The sequence below is a fragment of the Loxodonta africana genome, chromosome 12 (genome assembly GCF_030014295.1).
Source record: "Loxodonta africana isolate mLoxAfr1 chromosome 12, mLoxAfr1.hap2, whole genome shotgun sequence".
Taxonomy (NCBI): Eukaryota; Metazoa; Chordata; class Mammalia; order Proboscidea; family Elephantidae; genus Loxodonta; species Loxodonta africana.
In genome coordinates this window covers 86,762,945-86,788,295 of record NC_087353.1, presented here as the reverse complement: position 1 = coordinate 86,788,295, position 25,351 = coordinate 86,762,945, and the positions used below count along the sequence as shown (strand labels likewise).

Here is a 25,351-nt window from a genome sequence, read left to right as displayed (position 1 = left end):
GGTTAATTCTGCCTGAGGGCATCAGGGAAAGCTAGATCATGAAAAATAAGAAAAAATTTGCCAGAAATACAAGTGGAGAAATAAATTACAAAGGGAATATACCAAAAGCAAACAAAATCCACTGCCATTAAGATGATTACTACTCATAGTGACCCTATAGTGGATTAAATTATGTCCCCCCAAAAGTCAGTATTAACTTGGTTAGGCCATGATTCCCATTATTCTGTGGTTGTCCTCCATTTTAAGATTATAATTTTATGTTAAAGAGGATTAGGGCAGGATTGTAACACGTTTACCAGGTCACATCCTTGATCCAGTGTAAAGGGAGTTTCCCTGGGTTGTGGCCTCTGCACCACCTTTTATTTCTCAGGAGATAAAAGGAAAGGGAAGCCAGCAGAGAGTGGGAACCTCATACCACCAAGAAAGCAGCGCCGGGAGCAGAGTGCATCCTTTGAACATGAGGTTCCTGCACTGAGATGCTCCCAGACCAAGAGAAGACTGATGAAAGACCTTCTTCCAGAGCCAACAGAGAGAGAAAGCCTTCCCCTGAATTCGAACTTCTAGCCTATTGAACTGTGAGAGAATAAACTTGTCTTTGTTAAAGCCATCCACTTATGTTATTTCTGTTATAACAGCACTAGATGACTAAGGCAGAACCTATAGGACAGAGTAGAACTGTCCCATAGGGTTTCCAAGGCTATAAATCTTTACAGAAGCAGGCTGCTACATTTTTCTCCCATGGAGCAGCTGGTGGGTTTAAGTTGCCAACCTTTCAGTTAGCAGCCAGTTGAGGACCCTATCCTCAATTCTTCTTTCTATCTTTCTCTACCCTGCCCTGTGACCCAGGAGAATGGCCCGTAAGGACCATATGAACGGGAATCCCTTCTGCTCGGCTTGGCTTCTCATTGGTTTTGGCCAATTAGGAGCCTCAGAAGGAGATTAAAGGGAGGGAGCATAGTGACATCAGGGTATTTTCCCCTTGGCTCCCCTGCAAGGTTGCTTTAGGCCAGCTCTGTCCCTGACAGAAGACCACTGCTTTTCTCAAGGAGGTCTGCTCCACTCCTCTCTCCTTCCAGGTTCTGGTAACCTCTCTTTCTCTTCATCTCATCTGCTGAGGGGTGGTAACAGGTGCTTGCCCTAAGTAACTGGACCATCCCTTGTAGTTTCCCTAGACCCTACCCCTACCTTTTTAATTAGTCCCTTTGTAAATAAACTATCTTTGAATTATCCTAATTGGAGTGTGCCATCTGTTACAGTTGGGACTCTGACTGACGTAGAGGGAATGGAGGCTAAAAGGATTCTGGCAGATTCAAGAAATGGAAATGGAGAGACAGAAAGGGTCACATAAACCAGAGACTCCATCAGCCTGAGACCAGAAGAACTAGATAGTGGCCAGCTACCACCAATGACCGCAATGACAGGGAACACAACAGAGAATACCTGACAGAGCAGGAGAACAGTGGGATGCAGACCTCAAATTCTCATAGAAAGGCCAGATTTAATGGTCTAACTGAGACTGGAGGGACCCTAGAGGTCATGGCTCCTGGACTCTCTGCTAGCTCAAGACTGGAACCATTCCAGAAAACAACTCTTCAGATAGGGATCGGACTGGACTATAAGACAGAAAATGATACTGATAGGAGTGAGGTTCTTGGCTCAAGTAAACACATGAGACTATGTGGGCAGCTCCTGTGTGAAGGCAAGAAGAGAAGGCAGAGGAGGTCAGGAGCTGGCTGAATGGACACGAGAATACAGGGTGGAGAGGAGGAGTGTGCTGTCACATTAGCTGAGAGCAGCTAGGGTTACATACCAAGGCGTGTATAAGTTTTTATATGTGAGACTGACTTGATTTGTAAACTTTCACTTAAAGTACAATTAAAAAAAAGATGGAAATGGCACTACAGGGGTAAATGTATGTGGTGGAATGGAGACGAAGCTATGACATCAAGCAAAGACTAGATTGGGAAGGGCCTCTCTACCCCAATAAACCAAACAAAAAACCCATTGCTGTCAAGTTGATTGTGACTCATAGCAACCGTATGGGACACAGTAGAACTGCCCCATAGGGTTTCCAAGGAGCTCCTGGTGCATTTGAACTGCCAACTTGGGGTTAGCAGCTGTAACTCTTAACTACTAGGCCACCAGGTTTCCACTCAAATAATTTTGACTTTATCCTTTAGGCAGTGGGAGCCACTGAAAATTCTTAGAAAACCAAATGAGATGATTTGTTTTGTATTTTAAGAAAATTGCAATGTCAGTGAGGCTTTTATTGCCTCTCTATTCATGATTGCCAAACACTAAAAACAACACAAACATCTTTCAGTGGGTGAATAGATGAGTTGGTGAATGAAACTGTGATAAATTCATGCAATGAAATTACTTAGCGAGAAAAATGGCATGAACTACTGATACACACACCAACTAGGATGAATCTCAAATGCTATATGCTAGGTGGAAGAAGCCAATTCCATTTATATGACTTTCTTGAACAGAAAAAACTAGAGTGATGGAGAACAGATCATTGGTTGCCAGGGGCTAGGGAAGCAGGAAGGAGGTGAGTGACTGTAAAAGGATAGAAAAGGAGTCTTTCGGGGTAATTAGAATTGATTATGGTGGTGGCTACACAAATCTATACATATGTCAAAAAATAATAGAATTGTACACTAGAAGAATAAAAGTCAATTTTACTGTATTGTAATTGAAAAATAAATAAAATGAAATTCGCCCCAAAAAGCACTGATCTTTTTTTTAAGATAGGCAGATCCTAATATTTACACAGAAAATATACAAAGAAGAAAAGAAGAGCACCCAGGAAATTTTTTTTTAAGATCTCAAAGATATGCTGTTAAGTGAAAAAAATCAAGGTGCAGAACAGTGTATATCATGCTACCATTTGTGGCACAACAGTGAAGACTACAGATACCCATGTTTGTAAAGGAGCCCTGGTGGTGCAGTGGTTAAGAGCTGGGCTGCTGATCAAAACGTCAGCAGTTTGAATCCACCAGCTGCTCCTTGGAAACCCTATGGGGGAGTTAAACTCTGTCCTATAGGGTCACTATGAGTCTGAATCGACTGGACGGTAACAAGTTTGGTTTTTGGTGTTTGTAAACACATGAAGCATTTCCGGAAGAAGTCACAACAAACTGCTAATAGTGGCTGCCTCTCAGGAAGGAAATAGGGGGCTGGGGAACACAGGAGGAGGAGATTTTTACAGTATATCCTCCTTTGGTGCCTTTTGAATTTTGAGCCAAGAGCGGTATCATCTATTTTAAAAGAAATGAATGTGTTTAAAAAAGAAACAATCTTAAAGTCACAAAAATGAGGAGTAAAGAGAGAAACGAGGGGGAAGTAGCTGAAGCTCTGGGACTGGATGAGATCATGCAGGAAGACTGTGTGGGCAAGAAGAGAAGCTGTATCCTCAGTGCCCCTGGGCGACCATGAAGTAGGGCAATGTGGTAGGAACTGACAGTGGACTGGTGGGAATGATTAGAAGGAATGGTCAGGGAAGGCCTCTTTGAAGAGGTAACATTTGAGTTGAGATGACAATGAATTGTCAGCCACACTGAGACCTGGGGAAAGAGCACGTCAGGCTGAAGGAATAGTAAATGCAAAGGCCCTGAGGCTGGTACAAGCTTGGTATGGCTCTAAGAGAAGAAAAGTGGCCGGGGTGCCTGGAACACAATGACTGAGGTGGAAGGGATGGGAGAGAATTTGGAGACGTGGGCAGGGGCCACACCATCTAGACCTTCAAAGACTATGGTTGGGAGACTCGGGCACTTACTCTAAGGACAGTGGTTGTGACATCTGTGAAATCAGATGGCCCAGTTCCCTTCTCTCACAAAGGACTATATTAAGATCTGCGTTAAAATGCAAAGCCCTAGAAGCTCCTGCAACCTCTCTCTCTATTGTAACTCAGTTGCTTCAGCCCTCTGCATCTAGACCTCTAAGTCACCTCCCCAGGCAATGAACAGGCCTCAGCCCAGCCCCGCCCCTGACCCTCCTGTCTCTTGCTGACCATTGTGTGCTCTGCCAAAAATGACCTACCTCTGAGGGTCTCAGGAAACCTCCGGGGCTGCTGAAGTAAGTTGGATCCAAACATGAAGCAGAAGCCATTCACATAGGTGTTCTCCTTGCAGATTTGGTGCACAGTGGGGCCGCAGGCCTGGGGAACAGAATGCCAGTAGGAGGAGCTGACCCTGCTTTCTTGTCTTTTTCCCTCAGCATCTCTACCCTCCACAAGGCCCCTGACCCCAGTGCCTCTGAGCTCTCAACTTCTCCCACTACCATCCCATTTCATGACCCAGGCCAACTTACCAACAGCCGGGAAGGGGTGGTAGTGGCTGCCAGAGACAGCCCCAGGGACATATTCACAGCCTGCAAGGGGACTGAGGAGGCAGATATGAACACAGTTACCCTCAGAGGCATGGAGGGGACAACTTTGGGGCTCACTGGACTGTGGAAAGCTGATCTGGGACCACCTCGGCCCTGGGAGATAGGAAAGTCAAGGGGGGCATCTAGGTCATGGGAAAGGAACATGAAGAGGCTATCTAAGGGTATCTGGGGTAGAGTCTGTGGACTACACTAAAGACTGAGGAGTTGGAATCTTCAGTCCCCACCATGGACATCCCCCCACCCCCCACCCAGAGCACAGGAATGCCCAGCAAGTTGAGTCCAGGTGTATGCACAGGTAGGACTCTACACCTGGGTCCCAGCCATAGGCAGTGACCTACCCTGCAGGGGGATGGGCTCACACCTGCCCACGCTGTAGTCACACTGGTAGAGGCTGCCAGTTTGGTTGGGAGCCTTTACCTCCTGGGGGGCTCCAACCACCACGCTGTGGGGAGATGTAGGAACAGATCACCATGGGGACAGTGAGAACTCTCACATTTTGGGAGAGACAGCAACCATGGAAAAAGTTCTACAGCCCAGAGGAACATGGGGGAGCAAACTCTCACACAGATTCTCCAATTCCCTGAAATAAGAGTAAGAATTAGAGAAGCAAAATATGGGAAAATTGTAAGCCTTGGAATGGGAAAGCCCTTTCTAAGAATAACACAAAATCCAGATGTCACTAAAGACTGGTAAATTTAACCACACAGAACTCTTAAATAAACGTCTGCATGTAGTAAACTAAACTAATATAAACAAAGCTGGGGGAGGGAGGTTAGAAACTCATATCCTAGATTACTTTCCTCAATATAGTGAAAAAAAAACAAAACCACTGCTCTCTAGTCAATTCCTACTCAGAGTGACCCTATAGTCAAAGCCCTTAGAAAAAATAAGGAAAAAAAAAAATTTTGGGAAAAAGAAAAGGAAATAAGTCACTCATTAAAAAAAAAAAAAAAATTATATTGAAAATTCCATCTGCCTTTTTTGCAGAGTTGAAAAATCTGGCCCTAAAATTCCCATGAATTTGCAAGGGACCACAAAAAGCCAAAACAAACTAGGGAAAAAAAGAACAAAGTGTGAAGTGCTCATACTTCCTAATTTCAAAACTTTCCATTTTATAATAATCAAAAGAACATGTTACTGGCATAGGACTAGACACATAGATCAATGGAATGGAAGTGAAAGCCCAGAAATAAACCCATATATCTATGGTCAACTGATTTTCAATAAGAGTGCCAAGACCACTCAATGGGGAAAAAATACTCTTTTCAACCAATGGTGCTGGGACAACTGGATATCTACAAGTAAAGAATGAAGCTGGAGATGCAACTATTGGCCTCTACTCCTCTGGAGCAAAAAAGGAAGAAGGAAACCAAAGACACAAAGAAGAAATTAGTCTACAGGACAAATAGTCTACACAAACCATGGCCTCATCTACCCTGAAACCAGAAGAACTAGATGGTGCCGGGCTATCATTACCACCCATTCTAATCAGGGTCACAACAGATGAATACTGATAGAATGGGAGAAAAATATGGAACAGAACCTCAAATTCCTTTAAAAAAAAAGAGACAAACCTAATGACCTGGTTGAGACGGGGGAACTCTCCAAGAATATTGCCCTGAGATACTCTTCAAACCTTGAACTGAAATTAACCCCTGAGGTCACTTTGGAGCTAAATAATAAATTGGCTCAAAAAATAATGAATATCACTCTTAAGTGCTGTGTTCCTGTTAAAAATCACCTATATGAGGCCAAACAGTCAACAATTACTTTAAAACAAAGAAGAGAATGTAAAGGAGCAGGGAAACTAGTTAATAATGAAAACAGATCAATCAGAATGGAAATAATGAGAATCTTCACACATTGTGAAGAAGGTAATCAATGTCACTCAGCAGATTAGCAGGATACAAGACAAACATACAGAAAACAGTTGTATCCCTACACGCCAATAAAGAGATTGATGAAAAGGAAATCAGGAAAACACAACCATTTATAATATCCTTAAAAAAAAAAAAAAAACTTAAGAATAAATCTAACCAGTGATGTAAAAGACCTATACAAAGAAAACTACAAAACACTACTGCAAGAAACCAAGAGAGAACTACATAAAGAAAACACATGCCATGCTCATGGATAGGTAGACTCAACATCATGAAAATGTCTATTCTACCCAAAGCAACCTGCAAATATAATGCAATCCCAATCCAAATACCAACAGCATCCTTTAAAGAGATGGAAAAACTAGTCACTAACTTTATACGAAAAGGGAAGAGGCCCCAATAAGTAAAGCACTATTAAAGAAGAAAGTAGGAAGGCTCCATTATCTGACCTCAGCTACAGTAGTCAAAAGAGCCTGGTACTGGTACAACGACAGATACATTGACCAATGGAAAAAATTGAGAACCAGATGTAAATCCATCCACGTATGGTCACCTGATCTTCAACAAGGACCCAAAGTCCTTGTTGTCCATCGGCAAAAAAAAAAAAAAGAAACGGGACCCATACCTCACACCAAAAACTATTTCAAAATGGATCAAAGACCTAAACATAAAACTAAAAACCGTAAAGATCATAGAAGAAAAAAATAGAATCAATGCTAGAGGCCCTGATACATGGCATTAACGGGATACAAACCACAACTAATGACACACAAACTCCAGAAGATAAGCTAGACAAGTGAGATCTTCTAAAAATTAAACACTTATGATCATCAAAAAGACTTCACCAAAAGAGTAAAAAGAGAACCTACAAACTGGGGGGAAAAATTGGCTATGACAAGTCTGACAAAGGTCTAATCTCTAAAATCTACAGGAAAATCCAACACCTCTACAACAAGAAGATAAATAATCCAATTTAAAAAATGGACAAAGAATAAGACCAGCCTGACAGAAACTGGAGAAACCCCAAGAGTATGGCCCCTGAACATTCTTTTAACTCAGTAATGAGATCACTCCCGTGGTTCACCCTTCAGCCAAAGATCAGACAGGACCATAAAACAAAACAAGACTAAATGAGCACACCGGCCCAGAGGAAAGGACAAGAAGGGAGGAAGGGACAGAAAAGCTGGTAATGGGAACCCAAGGTCAAGAAGGGGAGAGTGTTGACATGTTGTGGGGTTGGCAACCAATGCCACAAAACTATATGCGTACTAATTGTTTAATGAGAAACTAGTTTGTTCTGTAAACCTTCAACTAAAGTACAATATATATATATATATATATATATATAAGAAAATAGCCATTTTTTCAAGTATTTAAGTCCTAGAGGGAAAAGGTATGAGGCAGGAAACTCCACCAGAGGTTCTTACCGGGATCCCTCAAACTGGACCACACTCTGTCCAAAGCCCCTTGCATTCTCTTGGAAAATCATTGCATTTTCCGTGTCCAGGTTGAACCCGTGACATAAGGCCAGGCCTGGAGGGAGAATAAAGGGGTAAGAGTCAGGCAGAGAAAAGTTTCCTCCCTGCTCCGTGCATCTTCATACCAGGATCCACCCTAACCCAGCATCCTCACATCTGCCTCCCACCTAGGTCCAGCTCTACTAGCCTGGGGCAAGGATCAGCACGCTTTTCTATAAAGGGCCAGATGGCAAACATTTTAGGCTTTGTGGATCAAGGGACGAAATAGAGTATACTATGTAGATACTTATATAACAAGAGAGAAAATACATTTCCACAAATTTTGATTGAAGGAATTCTAAATATAACAATAATAAGCTTGTTCTTTTTGTAATACAAGTCTACTAATGAGACAAATGGTATTCTTTGGGAGAGATAACATTTAATTTAATTGGGGTTCAAAAATTCATCTGTAAAAACCATTCTTAGTGTCACATGTTGTACGAAAACACTCTGTGGATCACATTTGGCCCACAAGCTGTGGTTTTCTGACCTCCAGCCTGAGGTCTACTCAGACCATCACTTTGGGGCACGTTCGGCCCCTCTCTGGACTCCACTCAGCTCCTGAGCTCACAGGAGTTCTTTCCTCCAATGTCCCCATTCTGCTGATTTGCCCAATAACCAAGTTCCTATAGTCTCTCCATTACATAAATTCCTTCCTGCACAACTCTCAAGCATTTTCTTTCCTTCTTTGATCCATTCTCCACAAAACGCAGTCATAAAAGGAGGCAAACTTGAATCATTTTGCTCAGTCATTCAACAAACATTTACCCCCTGGATCCTTAAAAAATAAAACTGGAGGCAAAGTGAAGGTGGTTAGGGTACAGTCCAAAAGGAAACATGCCAGAAGAGAAGTCCAATACCAGTCATGCACTGTCGGGCAAGTCACTTCACCTTTCTGGACCTCAGTTCCCTCATCCGGAAAGTGAAGAGTACCAGCCAGATCCCCTTGCCCAGTCTATGGGCTTAGTCATTTGTCCGTGTTTCTCTGGCCATCCCATCTCGGTTTAGCTCTACTCTCTGCTTCTTAAACCATTTATCTTTCTCCATACCTTCTTTCCCTCCCCCAGTCTAACCCCTAGCTATTCTGCACTCTCAGTCTCCACTCACAGACCCAAAAGTTCCTTCTCCCCACTCTGAGGACCTCCCCCTCACACCCCTTGCATACCTGTCAACAGAAAGAATTTGGTAGTCATCCTAACCATGGTTGAAAGGAGCAGGAACCACAGGACTCCAGGTGCCACTGGGCTATCTCGGGAGAGCCACCAAAGCCAGGAAGGGCAGAAAAAAGAGAAGTAGGAGGCAGAAGTCTGATTAGAGACTCAAAAGAAGAGGGCGGAGGCTCAGTGAGACCACAACTTTGCTTGACCTTCTTCCTCCCCAGCCACATGCAGCCTGTTCTCCTTCCCCACCCAGCTTCTTGGCCCAAACCATCAAGGAAACTATCAAAAAAGTGTCATTTGTTACACACTAATTTCTGGAGTTGACCAAAGCATCATGAAAAGCAAGCCGAATAGACTTAGGGCCTACCTCCTGGAAAGTGTCTCTGTGTCTCCCCCTAAAACAAACTGCAAAATGTCCCTTCTGCAGCCCACAGAAACAAGAGTTGTCCACTTTTGTAGCCATCAACAAGGACAACTCAGGAGCAAAGAAAACCTCCACTCTTTGAACAATATTTGCTTTAAAAAATAAAAATGGTCTAACCCTTTGCCTAGAAATTTTCACTTCTAAGAATTTATTCTAAGGAAAAACTAAGAAGTACAGTCAATGACGTATATACAAGTTTGTTCATTGCAGCATTGTTTTTAGCAGTGAAAAGCTAGAACAACATAAATATCCCACACCAAAAAAAAAAAAGGAATGGTTAAATGATGCCTCATTTTGTGATATATCTTTACATTTCATTGTGTGCTGTCAATTCTAATGATTCCAAAGACACAGGAAAATACTTTCAGCATCGAAGTATATGAAATATACAGAACAGCAAACCATATCTTGTATGTGACTGTTATATGTGATTCACAACCCAATAATTTACGTACTCTTCTTCTAATACTTTTTCTTTTGCCTCTAATACTACTTTCCTAAAACCCAAATGGAGATAAAAGTTTGCTGACTGAAAAAAAGACCTTAAAAATTCTGTACAGTTTGTTTTTAACTTATGTGTTTAAATATATATATATGTGCAGGAACCACAAGGGTTAACACTGGTTATATGCAGATGATAGGACCCGGGGTGAGTTCCAGTTATTTACTGCTGCATAGCAAACCACACCAAAACTTAGTGGCTTGAAACAACGATTTATTATTATCTTTCATGGTTCTGTGGGTTGACTGACCCCTACTGGGTTGTTCTCACATGGTTGCAGTCAGATCGTGGCTGGGGGTGGAGTCATCCAAAGGCTTAATTGGGCTGGCCTTGCAAAATGGGTCACTCACATGGCTAACAACCGGTCCAACTGTAGGCGAGGAGCTCAGATGGAGCTGTGGACTAAAGCACTTGCCTGTGACCATTCCACTTGGTTTGTCCTTTTCACGATTTGGTGGCTAAATTTCAAGAGCAAATATTCCAAGAGATAGGAAGTGGAAGCTGCTACCCTCTTAAGATCTTGATCTGGAAACGGGCACAGAGTCACTTTTACCATATTCTGTTGGCCAATCAGTCACAAAGAATTGGTGGCTGTCTTTAATCTGTCATAAAAAAAAAAAAAATCTGTCATAGAAGGGTCTAAATTTTCTCCTGTGTTTTTTAATTAAAACTTTTATACAAAAAAACATGAGGACTTTTATAATAAGGAGAAAAAAATAATTTAAAAATAACAAAGTGCCTATGCTTGTCAAGAGGTTAAAAAAACAAAAACAAAAACCCTTTGCCCTTGAGTCAACTCTGACTCATAGCCACCCTATAGGACAGGGTGGAACTGGCCCATATGGTTTCCAAGGAGCACGTGGTGGATTCAAACTGCCAACTTTTTGATTAACAGCCGTGAAAGGACTGAGGAAAGAGGAAGAAGACCATGGGCCCAGGTTGAGAAAATACAAACTCATGTCTGGGGTTGATTAGTTTAAGAGATAAGCTGTAGTTCTTTGGGTAAGTGTTTTCACTGCTCTTGCTCAGACATAGCAACTCCTCCATACCCTAAACACTGGCTGAGGGTCCACTCTCTGTAAGGTATAAGCAAAGTCTCACAATGTCTGTCCAACCTGCAAAACCTTTCTCAATGACCCACCAATGGGTGTGTACCTGACCAGGTGACAGCAGGTGGGTACCTGACCCCAGGCCAGTCCATCTATAGACTACCAGCCATTCCCTCCCACCTGTCTCCCACCCTCACTCTTGATAAAATTTTAGCTTGGATTCCCCTATAAATGGACTCTGAAACAAGAATTTGAGTGCAAGTACTTTATTCGGGACTTGATCCAGGAAACATGGATGGGGGAGTGGGAAAGGGAAGGAGCCCATTAAAAGTGTGCTATGAAACAATTTGCCACTGTGGGCAACTGGAGCTCAATCCACTAAGGAACTCTAGAAACCAATGCAGAGCACATCTCAAAGTTATCCCATCTGAGGGGCAAGGGAGCTAGATTTTTACCCACAACTCACACCAGCTATTGGTTGAGGGGCAAACTGTAGGGAAGCCTTAATTCTCTGGCACTCCCAGTCTGCCCTGCACCCAGGCAGAGGAGGATCCAGAGAGAGCCCTCAGGTAAGCAGTTGTAAGTTCTGGCAGCTGGAAATCTGGCCATCTTGAATGAGAATGTTAAATGCTGGTGGGAAAAGGATGAAGTAGCTACAGCGTCTGCTACAGGTACTCAAATATTTTTTCATAGCATTTATCGTTATCTTTGATAATTATCCAATATATTTATTTGTAGTCTATTGTCTGGCTTCCCTACTAGAGTATATAAGCTCCATGAGAGCACAGATTCTTATCTGTCTTGTTCACCATTCTCTACAGAACAGTGCCTGGCTCATAATAGGCACCAAATAAAAATTAATTGAATGACTGAATGAGGTGACATGGAATGAAAAGATAAACTAATCCATTCAGATTCACTTTCCCAGGGAATGTGAACTAAGAAATAAGACCTACTGAGAGAAAGACCCAGTTACCAATGCGAGCTGAGGGTGAAAACTCAAGAAATGGATTTGGAGCAAGAGAGAACTTGTATAAGCTGAAGTTATAAGTAAGCAGGAGAAGCTGGCTTGTTAGTGAGAGAAGATTAGCACTGACTTGCAGAGGGAGAAACACCATGCATGAGAGACAGTATGATCCCCAGAAGAGAGAATTAGAGAAATACCCTGAAGACGCCTCTGCTTCAGATGGATTTTCAGTTCAGACTATGGATTTCTGTATTAGTAAGAATAGGCTTGGGGTCCCTAGGTGGCACAAACAGTTAAGCACTCGACTACTATCTGAAAGGTTGATGGTTCAAACCCACCCAGAGGCACCTCGGAAGACAGGCCTGGCAATCTGCCTCTGAAAGGTCACAGCCTTGAAAACCCTATGAAACAGTTCTACTCTGCACACATGGGGTCCCATGAGTCAGAATCAACTCTACAGCGACTAAAAACAACAATAACAGCAACAAGGATAGGCTAGGTTATGCTGCAGTAACAAACAGTATCAGTGCTTTATACAACAAAAAAATCTCAGTGCCCCGAAGTTTATTTCTCGGTCCTCCAAAATTCACTGCAGAGCTAAGAAACACTCCCTGGAAGATATCCTCCACGTGTTACCTCAGAATCCCAATCTGTTTTTTCCCATCAGGGTTCTACATCAGCATGTGCCTTCATGATTGCCAAGGCAGAAGAGCAAAGAGCACAGACAACTGCACAAGGCTCTTCAGTGCTTCTACCCAGAAGTGGCACTCATAGCTTCTGCTCATATTTCATTTGTCAAAGAAGTCATAGGTCCACACCCAGCTTCAGGGTCACATAAATGCAATCATCTCCCGTACCTGGGAACAGAGCAAAAAAATTAGTGATCAGTGACAAAGCCCATCATGGAAACCTAACTACAAATTCTCCAAAACTTGAAATAATTTGAGCGAAACCAGTGTTTCTAACATCAAATCAACCTAAGACAACTTGCTGGGGGATGCTAAGGTAAAAATAATGACCATGTATCATCTCTTCTGATAGTCACGTCCAAACTGTATGTTAGATGTTGTTACTAATTATTATTTTCATTTCCATTGGGCAGAAGTTCTATGTTTAATGTGGCCAAATTTATTAGCCTTTTCTGTTACTTGTTTAAGAAATCTCCAAGTTTAGAAGAAGATATGTATCTTCTCAAATACTTGTTTTACTTGAATATTTAATTACTTTCTTGGGGTAGAGTTCGGGTGTGTGTGCCTGGGTGCACGTGTGTGGTATGCGGTAGGGAATCCAATTTCATTTTTGTCCATATGAATAATTTTCCAGTTCCATTTATTGAATTGTAACTTTTTTTACTTGTAAAGAATCTAATTTTTTACTGCTCACCTATTCTCCACCCAAGTCAATATAAAGCAAAATTCCAATAGTACATATCACCACTGGTGTAATTATTTTCTTTTTAAGTCTGAGAAGAGCTGGATGCCCAGACCCAACTCTAAAGGCACATCTAGGAAACTACTTCAAAGGAAAGAATTGTACTGACCCCCTTATTGTCTTCCCAAGTGCAAAAATGATGGATAGCAGTAACATCCCCTCATGGTGTTACCAATTGCCAATCTGACACAAAGGGTCCCGGTCTTTTCCCAAGTAAGAATACAAGCAAAAGACAAACTTTATCTTCAGCACGCTTTATTTTGCTTGAGTCAAGCAAAAGGAGTCAGCGAGGTTCTAAGCCTCTCCAAGAGACTAACTCGAAAAGGGAAGCAAGGCTAGGGCTTCTATGGGTTTGATGGAGACAATAGAGTAATGAATATTTAGTGGGCTTCTCTCAAGGGGTGGGTACTTCTCAGAATGGTGGTATATGTTAATTAGGTTGTGCACACACCTGGAATCTAAGGTGGAACCCGCTGATATTCAAGATGGAGTCCTCTCAGGAGCCTTTGGCATCACTTATTTATTTTTATTATGGGATATAGTGAAAGCGCACTTGATCTTCGGCACTACATCACCATCTTCGGAGGGCTAAGGAAGGTCAAACAGCAGTCACACTCTGCTCCTCTGTGCATGTGGAGCCTGCAAAGGAGGAAGGGACTAGAAATACACTAAGAAGGAGATAGTAGTTCATGGTCTACCCCAATCCTATCTTATGTTGACAGGGTAGGTCCCTGTTTACCCAACTTCTAGATGGTAATCTTTTTAAAAGCTCTTTTGTTCCACCAGCACAGTTAACCCTATCTGTGTCACAGTAGGGCGTGGTTCCTGTTTACCCAACTTCTAGATGATAATCTTTTGAAAACTCTTTTGTTCAGCACACCAGCACCCAAAAACCGGCACAGTTAACCCTATCTGTCTCAATCCTCCCTGAGAGATTTCATACTCTTTATTCTTAAGGGGAACATGGGTGAAGGTCTCTTCTTCTGTAACTTCTTCATGCTGGCAAATGGGTGCTGTCCTGCCTAATAGAGTAGAAATCTCTCTCTGCCTGTTCTGGAGATTTATCGGACCTAGGGTTATCTATAGCAGAGGCTGGTTGATATCTTTGTAGCATCATGAGCTCTATTTGGAATTGCTTAAGCCTGGAAATCACAAATTTGACCAGTAGTCTGAACAAACATGGGCCAAACAAAAGCAACAGGTGGATTGTTACTGCGGGTTCCAAAAGGGGAAGGAACCAAGTCAGGGAAGGCAGGTACCCCTTAATCTGGTTCCAGATATTGTTACTCATTTGGGTATGGGCTGTCTTTAACCGTTCAGCATGTTGGAGGATTCTCTGAGCCCGAAGCTCTACCTCCCCAGAGGTATTAATATACATACAGCAAGAGGTGTTTGCAACTGTGCAGATGCCCCCTTGATCGGCCAGGAAGAAGTCTAAGGCAATCCTGTGGTCCATGACCATGTTGGCTAGCGAGTCCAGGGACTTCTGCAGGGCCAACAGACTCTGTCTGGATCAGTACTGACTTCTTGAAGGATCTTAGACACATTTTGGACCTGGGCATTACTATAAACACCTACCGTGAGTCTGGTGAGGGCTCCAACTAATGCAGTGATCCCTAGGGCTATAAGGGCAATAGGCTCCCTTTTTCTTCGAGTAAGGAGTCTTAAAGAACCTGCGTTTGGTGTTAAAGAGGGTTGGAAGATTGTAACAGTTTTGTTCTTAGGTGTTACAACACCCAGGAAGCAGCTAACATTCACCATGGCCAGGTCAAGGCATCCCAAAGCCCAGGTATAATTATTTTTGTCTAGGCAGGCAAACCAGAACCCTTTAGGGGCACACAGGAGTTGGTTATGGTCAGTGTTGTGTAGGTTCATAGAGGTATTGGCATTAAACAACCAAGAAAATAGGGAGCTGCTATGTTGAGTCTGGACTACAGCATAAATAATTGGGTTTACATTGGAAGGTCTCCATATTCCGGGACTCTTAAAGCGTTGTAAGAGCCAGACCTGGGAAGCAGTTGAAGGGAAAATATAGATGGTCTTTTGAGGAGTACAGTCAGTGGTAGAACTTGTTCCATTAAAGTACAGTACTTGGAATGTGGTGGAGTTGAGTTGGTAACCGCTTAATCGGATACCTACATTAAAAGGGAGCTTCACGCAGAGCCATTGGTGTGGGTCACCTTCTTGTGATCCATCAGTTAGAATGCAACTCTGTTCGTGAGTGTAATTAAAGAAAATTAGAATTTTTGGTGCCTAGTGGGTCTTGGGTCTTAGTTTAAAGGCCCTATTGTTTTGATCATAGGATAGGGAAAGGTTCATTGGGTTGAACCATAAGGCATGGTTGGAAAATAGCCTCTCTACCACCACCAGTAGGACTGGCACCTGTATGTAAGTAGAGATATATGCATTGGGAGTGTCAAAAGATTGTAACCAGAAAAACCTCAAAAGAGGGGTGGCTGGTCGTGGTGGAGTGCCGTCCATGAAAACACATCCAACAGTTAAGTTTGCCCCTGAGTTCTATGCCCAGACTGGATCTGATTAAAGAGTTGTCTTCCCACTGTCCTGCTACTCCATACAAGAGGAGAAGTAGCTGGGGGGAGAGTATCAGTTTTTTGGCCTTTTAGGGTTACTTATCTGTCCTTTTGAACAAGAACTGGAGGTCTTCGATGGGGCTGCAGGTATATTCAGACAGGGCCTCTTCTGGCTCCCCGATTTCCTGAGGAAGATAAGGTTTAAGCCAAGAGTTATGAATCCCATGGTTTTATTTTCCTTCAGTATTACAGCCATTGCAGTAGCTAATAGACCTGGTGAGGTCCTTCTCATTTTTCTTGAAGTTGGTCCACCGGGGACCCTTCCTTCCAGGATTTTAGAGAGACCCAATCCCCAGTTTTAAGGGTGGTATCTTCACCTCTAGTGGAGGTGGGCAATATTTTGTTTCCATATTCTCTGAGGGCTTCCTGCACCTGACCTAGATTTATAACATACTGCAGGGTATTAGTTGTTTCAGTATTAAAGAAAAGGTCTGTTGTTAAGAATGGCCTTCCACACAACATTTCAAAAGAACTGAGGGTTAACTTATTCTTGGGGGCCATTCTGATTCTAAAGAGGGCCACAGGCAACATCTGTAGCCAGGTCTCTTGAGTTTCCTGGCAGAGTTTTGCCAGGTGCCTTTTAAGGGTTTGGTTCATTCTTTCTACCTTTCCAGATGATTCAGAATGCCAGGCAGTGTGTAATTTATATCTAATATTTAAAGATGATGCCAGGCCCTGGGTAATCTTTGCTACAAAGGCTGGACCATTAGAGATTTTGGCAGACCGAAACGGGGAATAAGTCCTTTGAGGAGGGCCTTACATACCTCAGTGGCTTTTTCTGACCTAGTGGGGAAGGCTTCGACCCACCCTGTAAACGTATCTACGAAGACAAGCAGAAATTTATATCCTTGCTTAGGAGGCATCACAGTGAAGTCTATCTGCCAGTCTTCTCCCGGGTATGAGCCTCACGATTGGGCCAAAGGAGGGGGAACGGGGTGGTTTTGTGGATTGTTACGTAGGTAGGTTTTGCAGGACTTTACCACTCGTTTGCCTGTTCTTTCTAGGCTTTTTCCCTTTGCTACTCTTTTTAGTAGATTAATTAGGGCTTACTGTCCATAGTGGGTGGAGTCATGTAGGCCTTTGACAACTTTCCAAACCGTTGAGCTAGGGATTAATATTTTTCCTTCCACATCTTCAAACCATCCTTCAGAATTTGTCTTGTAGTCCCAGCCCTTTGCCCAGCTCTGTTCCTCTGCCTCATATTTTGGATCCTCAGTCACAACTTGGCTTCGAAACAGCCCTAACACCAGTTTGGGTGTCATAATTATGCCTGTCTGCCTTGCTGTTTGATCAGCCTTCCTGTTTCCCTGGGCTATCCAAGCATCTCCTTTTGTCCCTTACAGTGCATCACTGCCACTGTCTTAGGTAGCTGTACTGTCTCCAATAGTTCTAGTATAAGTTCCTTGTGTTTGATAGGGGAATTCTGAGCTGTCAACAACTCCCCTTCTCTCCTAATTGCTGCATGGACATGGAGGACAAGGAATCCATACTTTCAATCTGTATATAGATTAAAGACCTTATTTTGTCCTGGGTGTAAGGCCTGAATCAGAGCTATAAGCTCTGCCTTTTTTGGCGAAGTACCAGGTGGCAATCCCCTCATTTCTATGACTTCACAAGTACTGACAATTGCATACCCTGCTTTCCATTTTTCTTCTTGTACAAGACTACTCCCATCAGTGAACCATTCTGCTTCTGGGTTTTCTCTTGGTGTTTCTTGCAAGTCTTCTTGACTAGAATAGATCTGTTGTATTATTTCTACTATAGCTGTGTTTTCCTTCCAACTTCTTTTGATGCTTCTTGCATCCTTTAATATTTCCCCCATAGAATCCTTCACTATTGCAACTCGAGGCTTGAATTTTTTCTTCAGTTTTTTGAGCTTGAGAAATGCTGAGCATGTTCTTCCCTTTTGGTTTTCCATCTCCAGCTCTTTGCACATGTCATTATAATACTTTGTCTTCTTGAGATGCCCTTTGAAATCTTCTGTTCAGTTCTCTTAGTTCATCAATGCTTCCTTTTACTTTAGCAGCTCGATTTTTGAGAGCAAGTTTCAGAGTCTCCTCTGACATCCATCTTGGTCTTTTCTTTCTTTCCTGTCTTTTCAATGCCCTCTTGCTTTCTTCATGGATGATGTCCTTGATGTCATTCCACAACTCGTGTGGTCTTCGGTCACTAGTGTTCAATGCATCAAATTTATTCAGCTATAAGGCCAAAGTTGGGTATCCATATCTGACAGAATCCAGCCATGCCCCAAAATCCTCTAAGCTGTTTCCAGTTCGTGGGGGTAGAGAGTGACTCAATTACTCTTCTGTCAGGGCCCAGCATTCTGGCCCCTGGAACTAGCATGAACCCGGATACTGAACCTGCTGTTGTGATATTTGGGCCTTCTGGGGTGACACCTTGTAGTTTTTTCACCCAAGAAGTTGAGGATAGTAACTGAATTAGCATCTGAGCTTTCTTTGGTTTTGCTACCTGTGAGATCATCAACATATTGGAGGAGGACTCCATCTTGGAGTGTTAATTCCCTCAAATCTCAGGCGAAAGCATTTCCAAATAAATGAGGGCTGTCTCTAAGCCCTTGATGAAGCACACTCCATGTATACTGGGTAGCCTCCTGGGATTCTGGATCTCTCCATCCAGAAGCAAATAGGTACTGGGAGTCTGGGTGTAAGGGAATGCAGAAGAAGGCATCTTTTAAATCTAAAACAGTGAAGAACTGTGCATCCCCTGGCACTAACATCAGAAGGGTATATGTATTTGGAACTGATGGTGGATGGGACTACTGCTTCATTCACAGCTTGCAGATCTTGGACTAACTGGTATTCTCTATTTGGTTTTTTCACCAGTAAAATAGGGGTATTGCAAGGGGATTGCCAAAGACATATAAGTCCTTGTTCTAGGAGTTTCTGCAGGACTGGGAGAATTCCTTTTTGGGCTTCTGATCTCAAGGGGTACTGTCTTTTCCACGGGTACCCTATGCCTGGCCTGAGTTTAATGACTACAGTGGAAACATCCTTGGCATGTCCTGGGGTGGAGGTGTCCCAAACTGTTGGATTTACCCAAGCTAGGATTGACAGTGGGAGCCTTTGCTCTGGGGGATCTGTAGTTAAGGTGGCTAGCAGACTAATATGTAAAGGTTCTTCACTATTTAGGCCTCCCTGAGCCTGCTGGAGGGAGACAGTTGCTCCCTACTGGGACAAAAGCTCACGGCCCAACAAAGGGTTTGGGCATTCTGGGATATACAGGAAGGAATGTTGCAAAGCAATAGAGCCCACAGCACAGTGAAGGGGAAAGGTAAAGTTCCTTATCTTTGGCATCCCATCACCTCCCGTAACAACACAGCCACGGGTAGAGAGGGCTCCTCTACAGTGGGTCAGGGCAGAGTAGGTGGCTCCAGTGTCTAATAAGAATTCAACTTTCCTACCTGCCAAGTCGATGACAACCTGAGGCTCCACAGTGGAGATGGTCAATGTAGGCTCTTGTCCTGGAGTCAGGCGATCCCCCAGGCCCCGTCAACCTGAGAGCACTGCTGCCAGGGTTCGGCCTCTGGGGTAGAGGTCAACCACATGCCCTCTTTTGGGACACTTGGGACACTTCTTCACCCAATGCCCTTCTTCCCTGCAGTTAACGCCTTGGTTCAGGCCCAGCCACGGGTTTGGTCTTCTTGATGGTCCAGATGTGGATCATTGTTGAGCTCCCCAGGGGTTGCCTTGAGGTGGGGGTTAGATGATGGCAGCTAACAATTGAGCCTTCCATTCCATCCTTCTTTTCTGCCTTCTCTGCAGTGTCCCAATTGTTAAACACTTTAAATGCCTCCTCTACTAGCCACAAGGCTGGGGTTTGTGGGCCTGCCTGTAACTTCTGCAATTTCCTCCTTATATCTGCTGAGGATTGAGTTATAAAATACATGGCCACTAAGGGCCTTCCTTCAGCAGACTCAGGGCCGGTGTTAGTGTATTTCCTAAAGTCCTCATTAAGCCTGTTGAGGAACACTGCTGAGTTCTCTTCTTTTGCTTGGGTCACCTCTCTTATTCTATTATAGTTCACAGGCTTAGACATGCATTTCTTCATCCTTTCTGAAATGCAAGTAATAAAATGTCTCATCCTCCCCTGATCTATTCCATCCTCATAATTCCATTTCAGGTCCTGATCAGGGACTGCCTCCCCTCCTACCCTGAGAATATCGTGTCGTGGGATAGCCAATATGAGGCCGTCTGCATGTTCTCTGGCCTTAGCCAAAATCCTAGCCTTTTCATCTGGTGTACAACAATTTGTTAGAATGACAACCACATCTTTCCAGGTTAGATCAAAAGTCAGACTAAGTTTTACAAACTCTTCTCTAAACTTATCAGGGTTTTCAGAAAAAATCCCAAACTTTTCCTTGCGTTGTACAATATCTGCTACTGAAAAGGGAACATGTATTCTTGTCGTCCCACTCTCTCCATCCACTACTTGCCTTAAGAGAAAAGTTGGGGCTTGTGGAGCCTCATGTGGAGAACTATGGGTCTGAGGTCCTGAGGGGATTTTACCCAGACCTGGAATTAGAGAAGCAGTGGAGCCTGGGTGTGGAGTAATAGTGGGTGGTGAGGTTGGTAAGGGAGGATACAACTTCTCTCCAGATCTAAACCCCATGGGCAAGAGATCAGGTTTGGGTTCTGCCTGAACTCTTGAAGAGGGGGCCCATGGTGAATGATATGGAGGTGGATTCTGGGGCTCCACCTTTGGGCCCTCTTGACCCAGGTCATCAGTCCTCAGGGCAGCTGGGTCCCAAGGGGTCATTGGCTTAGGTGGAGGCTGTAGCAGTGGGTCAGCTAGTATGTCAGGATCTGGATCTTTTGGAGTTAGTCCCTCTGTCCCCCCAACACACATGCCCTACACTTTCTCCTTAAATCTGGGTCTTGGTAGAGAGACATAAATGCCTGCACATAGGAAATTTCCCCCCACTTCTTCTGTCTCTTGCAAAACAAATCAAGTTGCAGAATGATGTCATACGAGAGTGACCTATCCTTCGACAATTGTTCTCCACCCTCTTGTTTGTATTGGAGCCAAGTGAAGGTACAGATTAGCTTCTTTTTCTTTAGCTCATCTAGTTTGAACTTTGACCAGTTCTGAAATAGGCATCCCAAAGGGGAATCTTTAGGGATGCTAGGTCTGGCTCCCGTGTTTATATACCTCATAGCCAATTATTAAAGGTCCTTGAGATGGGTGGACCCTTGGGATTGAGCCTCTTTTTCTCTCTCTCTCTCTCTTTTTTTTAATCTTCACACTATGCCCAGACTGTTCTCTGTGTTTTGATATGAATCTCCATCTAGACTGAAAATCTGCTTCTCCCTGTGCATCTCTTTCTCCAGCTCAAGCAATAAACTCTCAGGAGTCTCTATAAGTAAGTTCCAATTCAACCTGAATTTCTTCTCACAAATTAATTTCTATACATCACACACAAATTACACATAAGACTCAGACAGAGGTGACTGAGATAACATTGCAGTCCTAACCTCCCAGACAGGCCCAGTTACACATAAGATTCACACATAAGATGAACAGACAAACAGAGATCGCTCAGACCAGACAAGCCAGAAAGGGAAAGGGATAATGAGGATGATCTTAATGAAGTCTAACACATTACTAACAATATCTGAATCTCCACTTCTATCCTCTAGATACCTCTTATCCCCAATACCAGATGGAGGGGCTCCAATCTCTCAATCTAAACAGATAGACATGTCTACATCCATTCCCCAGAAGCAGGGTGCACCACCTGGAGATGGACAACATTCAGACACACAAAAACAATGGCTGCCACACACTCATATGCCTGACCAAACTCTAGAGTCACCAAGACCAAGAATAGTTTAAAAATGAAAGGAAACAAGAAAGAAAAAAGTCAAGGAAGTAGACTATCGGAGTGCTCTCCATGACCTCCTGCTGGGGGTACGCGACCCGTTCTGGAGCGCTCTCCGCAGTCTCCTCCTGTTGGAGGCTCTCGACCTGTTCAATTTACCGAGTGCTTTCCATGACCCTCTGATGGGGTTTGTGACCCAATTGGCAGGCACTCTCCACATTCCTGTCCGAAGCCCACGACCCACCCTTCGGCTATGGGGTGATCAGACCCTAACAAGGAATCACTCCTTGTCTCCAAACTCTCTTTCACGATAGCCAAATGACTGGAATGCTTTCCATGAACCCCCACTTTGGGGCTCGCAACCTGTTGGGTGGAAAGAAGAAAGAAGAAGAGAGGGAAAAAATTGGAGCACCAGAGACCAACAGAAGGGCCTCCTGAAAGAATAGTTTAAAAGCAAAAGGAAAGAAAAGAAAAAAGAAAGTCAAGGAAGTAGACTATTGGAGTGCTCTCCACAACCTCCCACTGGGTGTACGTGACCCGCTCCAGGGCACTCTCCATGGCCTCCTCCTGTTGGAGGCTCCTGACCCGCTCAGTAGAATACCAAGTGCTCGCCGTGACCCTCTGATGGGGTTCGTGATCCACTTGGTGGGCACTCTCTGGGGCTCTTTCTGAAGTCCATGACCCACCCTTGGGATATGAGGTGATCAGCCCCTAACAAGGAATCACTCCTTGTCCCCAAACTCTTTCACGAAAGCCAAGTGACCAGAACACTCTCAGTGAACCCCCCTCTTTGGGGCTTGCCACCCATTCGGCAGAAAGAGGAAAGAAGAAGAGAGAAAGAAAAAAAAAAAAAAAAGACAAGGTATGGAGGGGAAAAAAAAGAGGATAATAAAAGTTGCTGAAGGGGGAAGGGGGACTAAGGGGGACAGTTGCCCAAACTTACCACTAGACAAAAAGATCCAGTAGGCCGCTTGTCTCTGAGTAGAGTTTTGCTCCGGAGGCTCAGTACCTCTGGTCTGTGTCCCCTAATTGGGGGCTAATTTGAGCTCCTAGTCTCCTGGCTGGCTCACCAAATTTTGTTAACAATTGCCAATCTGACGCAAAGGGTCCTTTTCTTTTCCTGAGTAAGAATACAAGCAAAAGACAAACTTTATCTTCAGCACACATTATTTTGCTTGAGTCAAGCAAAACGAGTCAGCGAGGATCTAAGTCTCTCCAAAAGACTGACTTGAAAAGGGAAGCAAGGCTAGGGCTTATACGGGTTTGGCGGAGACAATAGAGTAATGAATATTTAGTGGGCCTCTTTCAAGGGGTGGGTACTTCTCAGAATAGTGGTGTATGTTAATTAGGTTGCATGCACATCTGGAGGAAACCCTGGTTAAGTGCTTTGGCTGCTAACCAAAGGGTGGGCAGTTCGGATCCACCAGGCGCTCCTTGGAAACTCTGTGGGGCAGTTCTACTCTGACCTATAGGGTCACTATGAGTAGGAATCGACTGGACAGCACTGGGTTTGGTTTTTTGGGGGCACCTGGAATCTAAGATGGAACCTGCTGATATTCAAGATGGAGTCCTCTCAGGAGCCTTTGGCATCACTTATTATGGGATATAGCAAAAGCTCACTTGATCTTCGGCACTACATCACCATCTTCGGAGGGCTAAGGAAGGTCAAACAGCAGTCACACTCTGCTCCTCTGTGCATGTGGAGCCTGCAAAGGAGGAAGGGACTAGAAATACACTAAGAAGGAGATAGTAATTCATGGGCTATCCCGATGTATCTTATGTTGACAGGGTAGGTTCCTATTTCCCAACTTCTAGATGGTAATCTTTTTAAAAGTTCTTTTGTTCCACCAGCACAGTTAACCCTATCTGTCTCACAATAGGGTATGGTTCCTGTTTACTCAACTTCTAGATGATAATCTTTTAAAAGCTCTTGTTCAGCCACTGGCACAGTTAACCCTATCTGTCTTGATACCTTCCTACCGTTTTGTCACAATGAGAAGTATAAGGAAGCAGGTTGGTTGGTCCTACTTTCACTAGACAAATTGGTGAAAGAAAGAGATGCACTCAGGGCTTCAGATCAAAGCTCAAGGCCACATAAACAACCTCAAAGTTTCCACTTGTGCTTTGAAAGAAAGCCTTATTTCTTGTAACAGAGCTGATGTTACCAAAGACCAAACCCAGAGTCTGATGGTAAGACTCATTGTAATTGGCTGAATTACAATGCCAACTCATCCACCAGCCTTGTGAGGTGTCTGAAGTTAAAGTGAGGGTATTGACCGGGAAGAAATGGGGTTCTGAAACTTGGGATGGGGACATATGGGCAGACAATCAGGAAACTGGAGACACTGAACCCCTAAATTCCATTGAATCACTCCTGCCAACAGAGCCAATCCCATCCGAAGCGATTACTCCATGTTTGTCTGCTAAACCACCCTGCCAGAAAAACCATTAGCCACTCCACTCCCATCTAATGAAATTAACCCAGCTGCCTCTAAAGAGCCCTTGCCTGAGCCATTGCCTGAGGCATTGTCTGAGGCGGATGCTTTACAAGACATTGCTGAATGTTCTCAAAACAAATCCAAGCTACCGATCCTGGCTTCTAGACCTATAAAAAAAATAGCTAGACTTAAGTCCCAGCGAACCCCAAAAGGTGAAGTACAGAGTGTGACCCAGGAGGAGGTGCACTACACACCAAAAGAACTGCTTGACTTTTCTAATATGTACAAACAGAAACCTGGAGCATATGTGTGGGAATGGCTATTAAGGGTGTGGGATTATGGTGCAAGGAACATAAAGATCGGCCAGTCTGAGTTTATTGATATGAGTCCCCAGAGCACAGATTCTTCATTCAATGTTTCAGCTTGAGAAGTTAGGAAAGGATATAATAGTTTATTTGATTGGGTTGCTGATGCATGGATTACGCCTACACTAAATCGTGTTGAAGTATCAGACCTGCGTTGATATACTGCCGAAGATGGTTCCCAAAGGCTTAGGGCAATTGTCATGCTAGAGTGGATTTATCAGGTTAGACCCACAAACCCACACATGGAGTGCTCAGAGGGCACACCTTTTACCACAACTGTGAGGAACAAATTTGTGAAGGGAGCCCCAGCATCCTTGAAGACTGCTGTGACTGTTATTTTATATAAATCAGATTTGACAGTGGGAACTGCCCTAACTGAATTAAGACGCCTAACTACAATGGGGATGATTGTACCCTGTGGTAGTAGGGGGCAAGTGGCTGCACTCAACTGACAAAGACAAGGTGGGCACAATTACAGTAATGGACAGCAGAGGCAAAGCTATAATCAGAATAGTCTAACTCCTATGGATTTATGGCATTGGGTACTTAGTCATGGTGTCCCTAGGAGTGAAATAGATAGGAAATCTACCAAATATTTACTTGATCTTTACAAACGGATGAATTCTAGGTCAGGTGAACAGCGGTCTAACTCAATTTGCCAGAATAGAGAGTCACAATCCCACAATCAATTCCCAGACTTGAGCGAATTTAAAGATCCACAACTCTTTGAATGAAGGAGAGGCCAGGTTCCCTTGAGGAAGGACTCCAATACACTGACAAAAATATGTACTGT

The 25,351-nt window shown here is 43.7% G+C and overlaps 1 protein-coding gene and 1 long non-coding RNA gene across 5 annotated transcripts in view; both read right to left on the bottom strand.

The window, feature by feature from the left end:
• LOC100662792 (integrin alpha-M-like) overlaps positions 1 to 9,089 on the bottom strand; it is a 43,325-nt gene extending 34,236 nt beyond the window's left edge. For 3 of the 4 annotated variants that reach the window (XM_023558982.2, XM_023558983.2, XM_023558984.2), the window contains exons 1-5: positions 8,958 to 9,089; positions 7,700 to 7,805; positions 4,731 to 4,834; positions 4,315 to 4,385; positions 4,045 to 4,162 (exon numbers count right to left, since the gene is read on the bottom strand). In XM_023558982.2, coding sequence (XP_023414750.2) covers positions 4,045 to 4,162; positions 4,315 to 4,385; positions 4,731 to 4,834; positions 7,700 to 7,805; positions 8,958 to 8,994 — 436 coding nt within the window. In that variant the 5' untranslated portion in view covers positions 8,995 to 9,089. Of the gene's footprint in view, positions 1 to 4,044; positions 4,163 to 4,314; positions 4,386 to 4,730; positions 4,835 to 7,699; positions 7,806 to 8,957 lie in introns of those variants that run through there. The other variant, XM_023558985.2, reaches the window with a different exon arrangement.
• A 2,040-nt stretch (positions 9,090 to 11,129) lies between these two features.
• LOC111753055 (uncharacterized) lies at positions 11,130 to 23,404 on the bottom strand. The gene is made up of 3 exons (XR_010323528.1): positions 22,699 to 23,404; positions 13,777 to 16,041; positions 11,130 to 12,751 (listed from the first exon to the last, which is right to left on the bottom strand). It is a non-coding gene; the product is annotated as an uncharacterized LOC111753055 (long non-coding RNA).
• Positions 23,405 to 25,351: the final 1,947 nt, after the last annotated feature.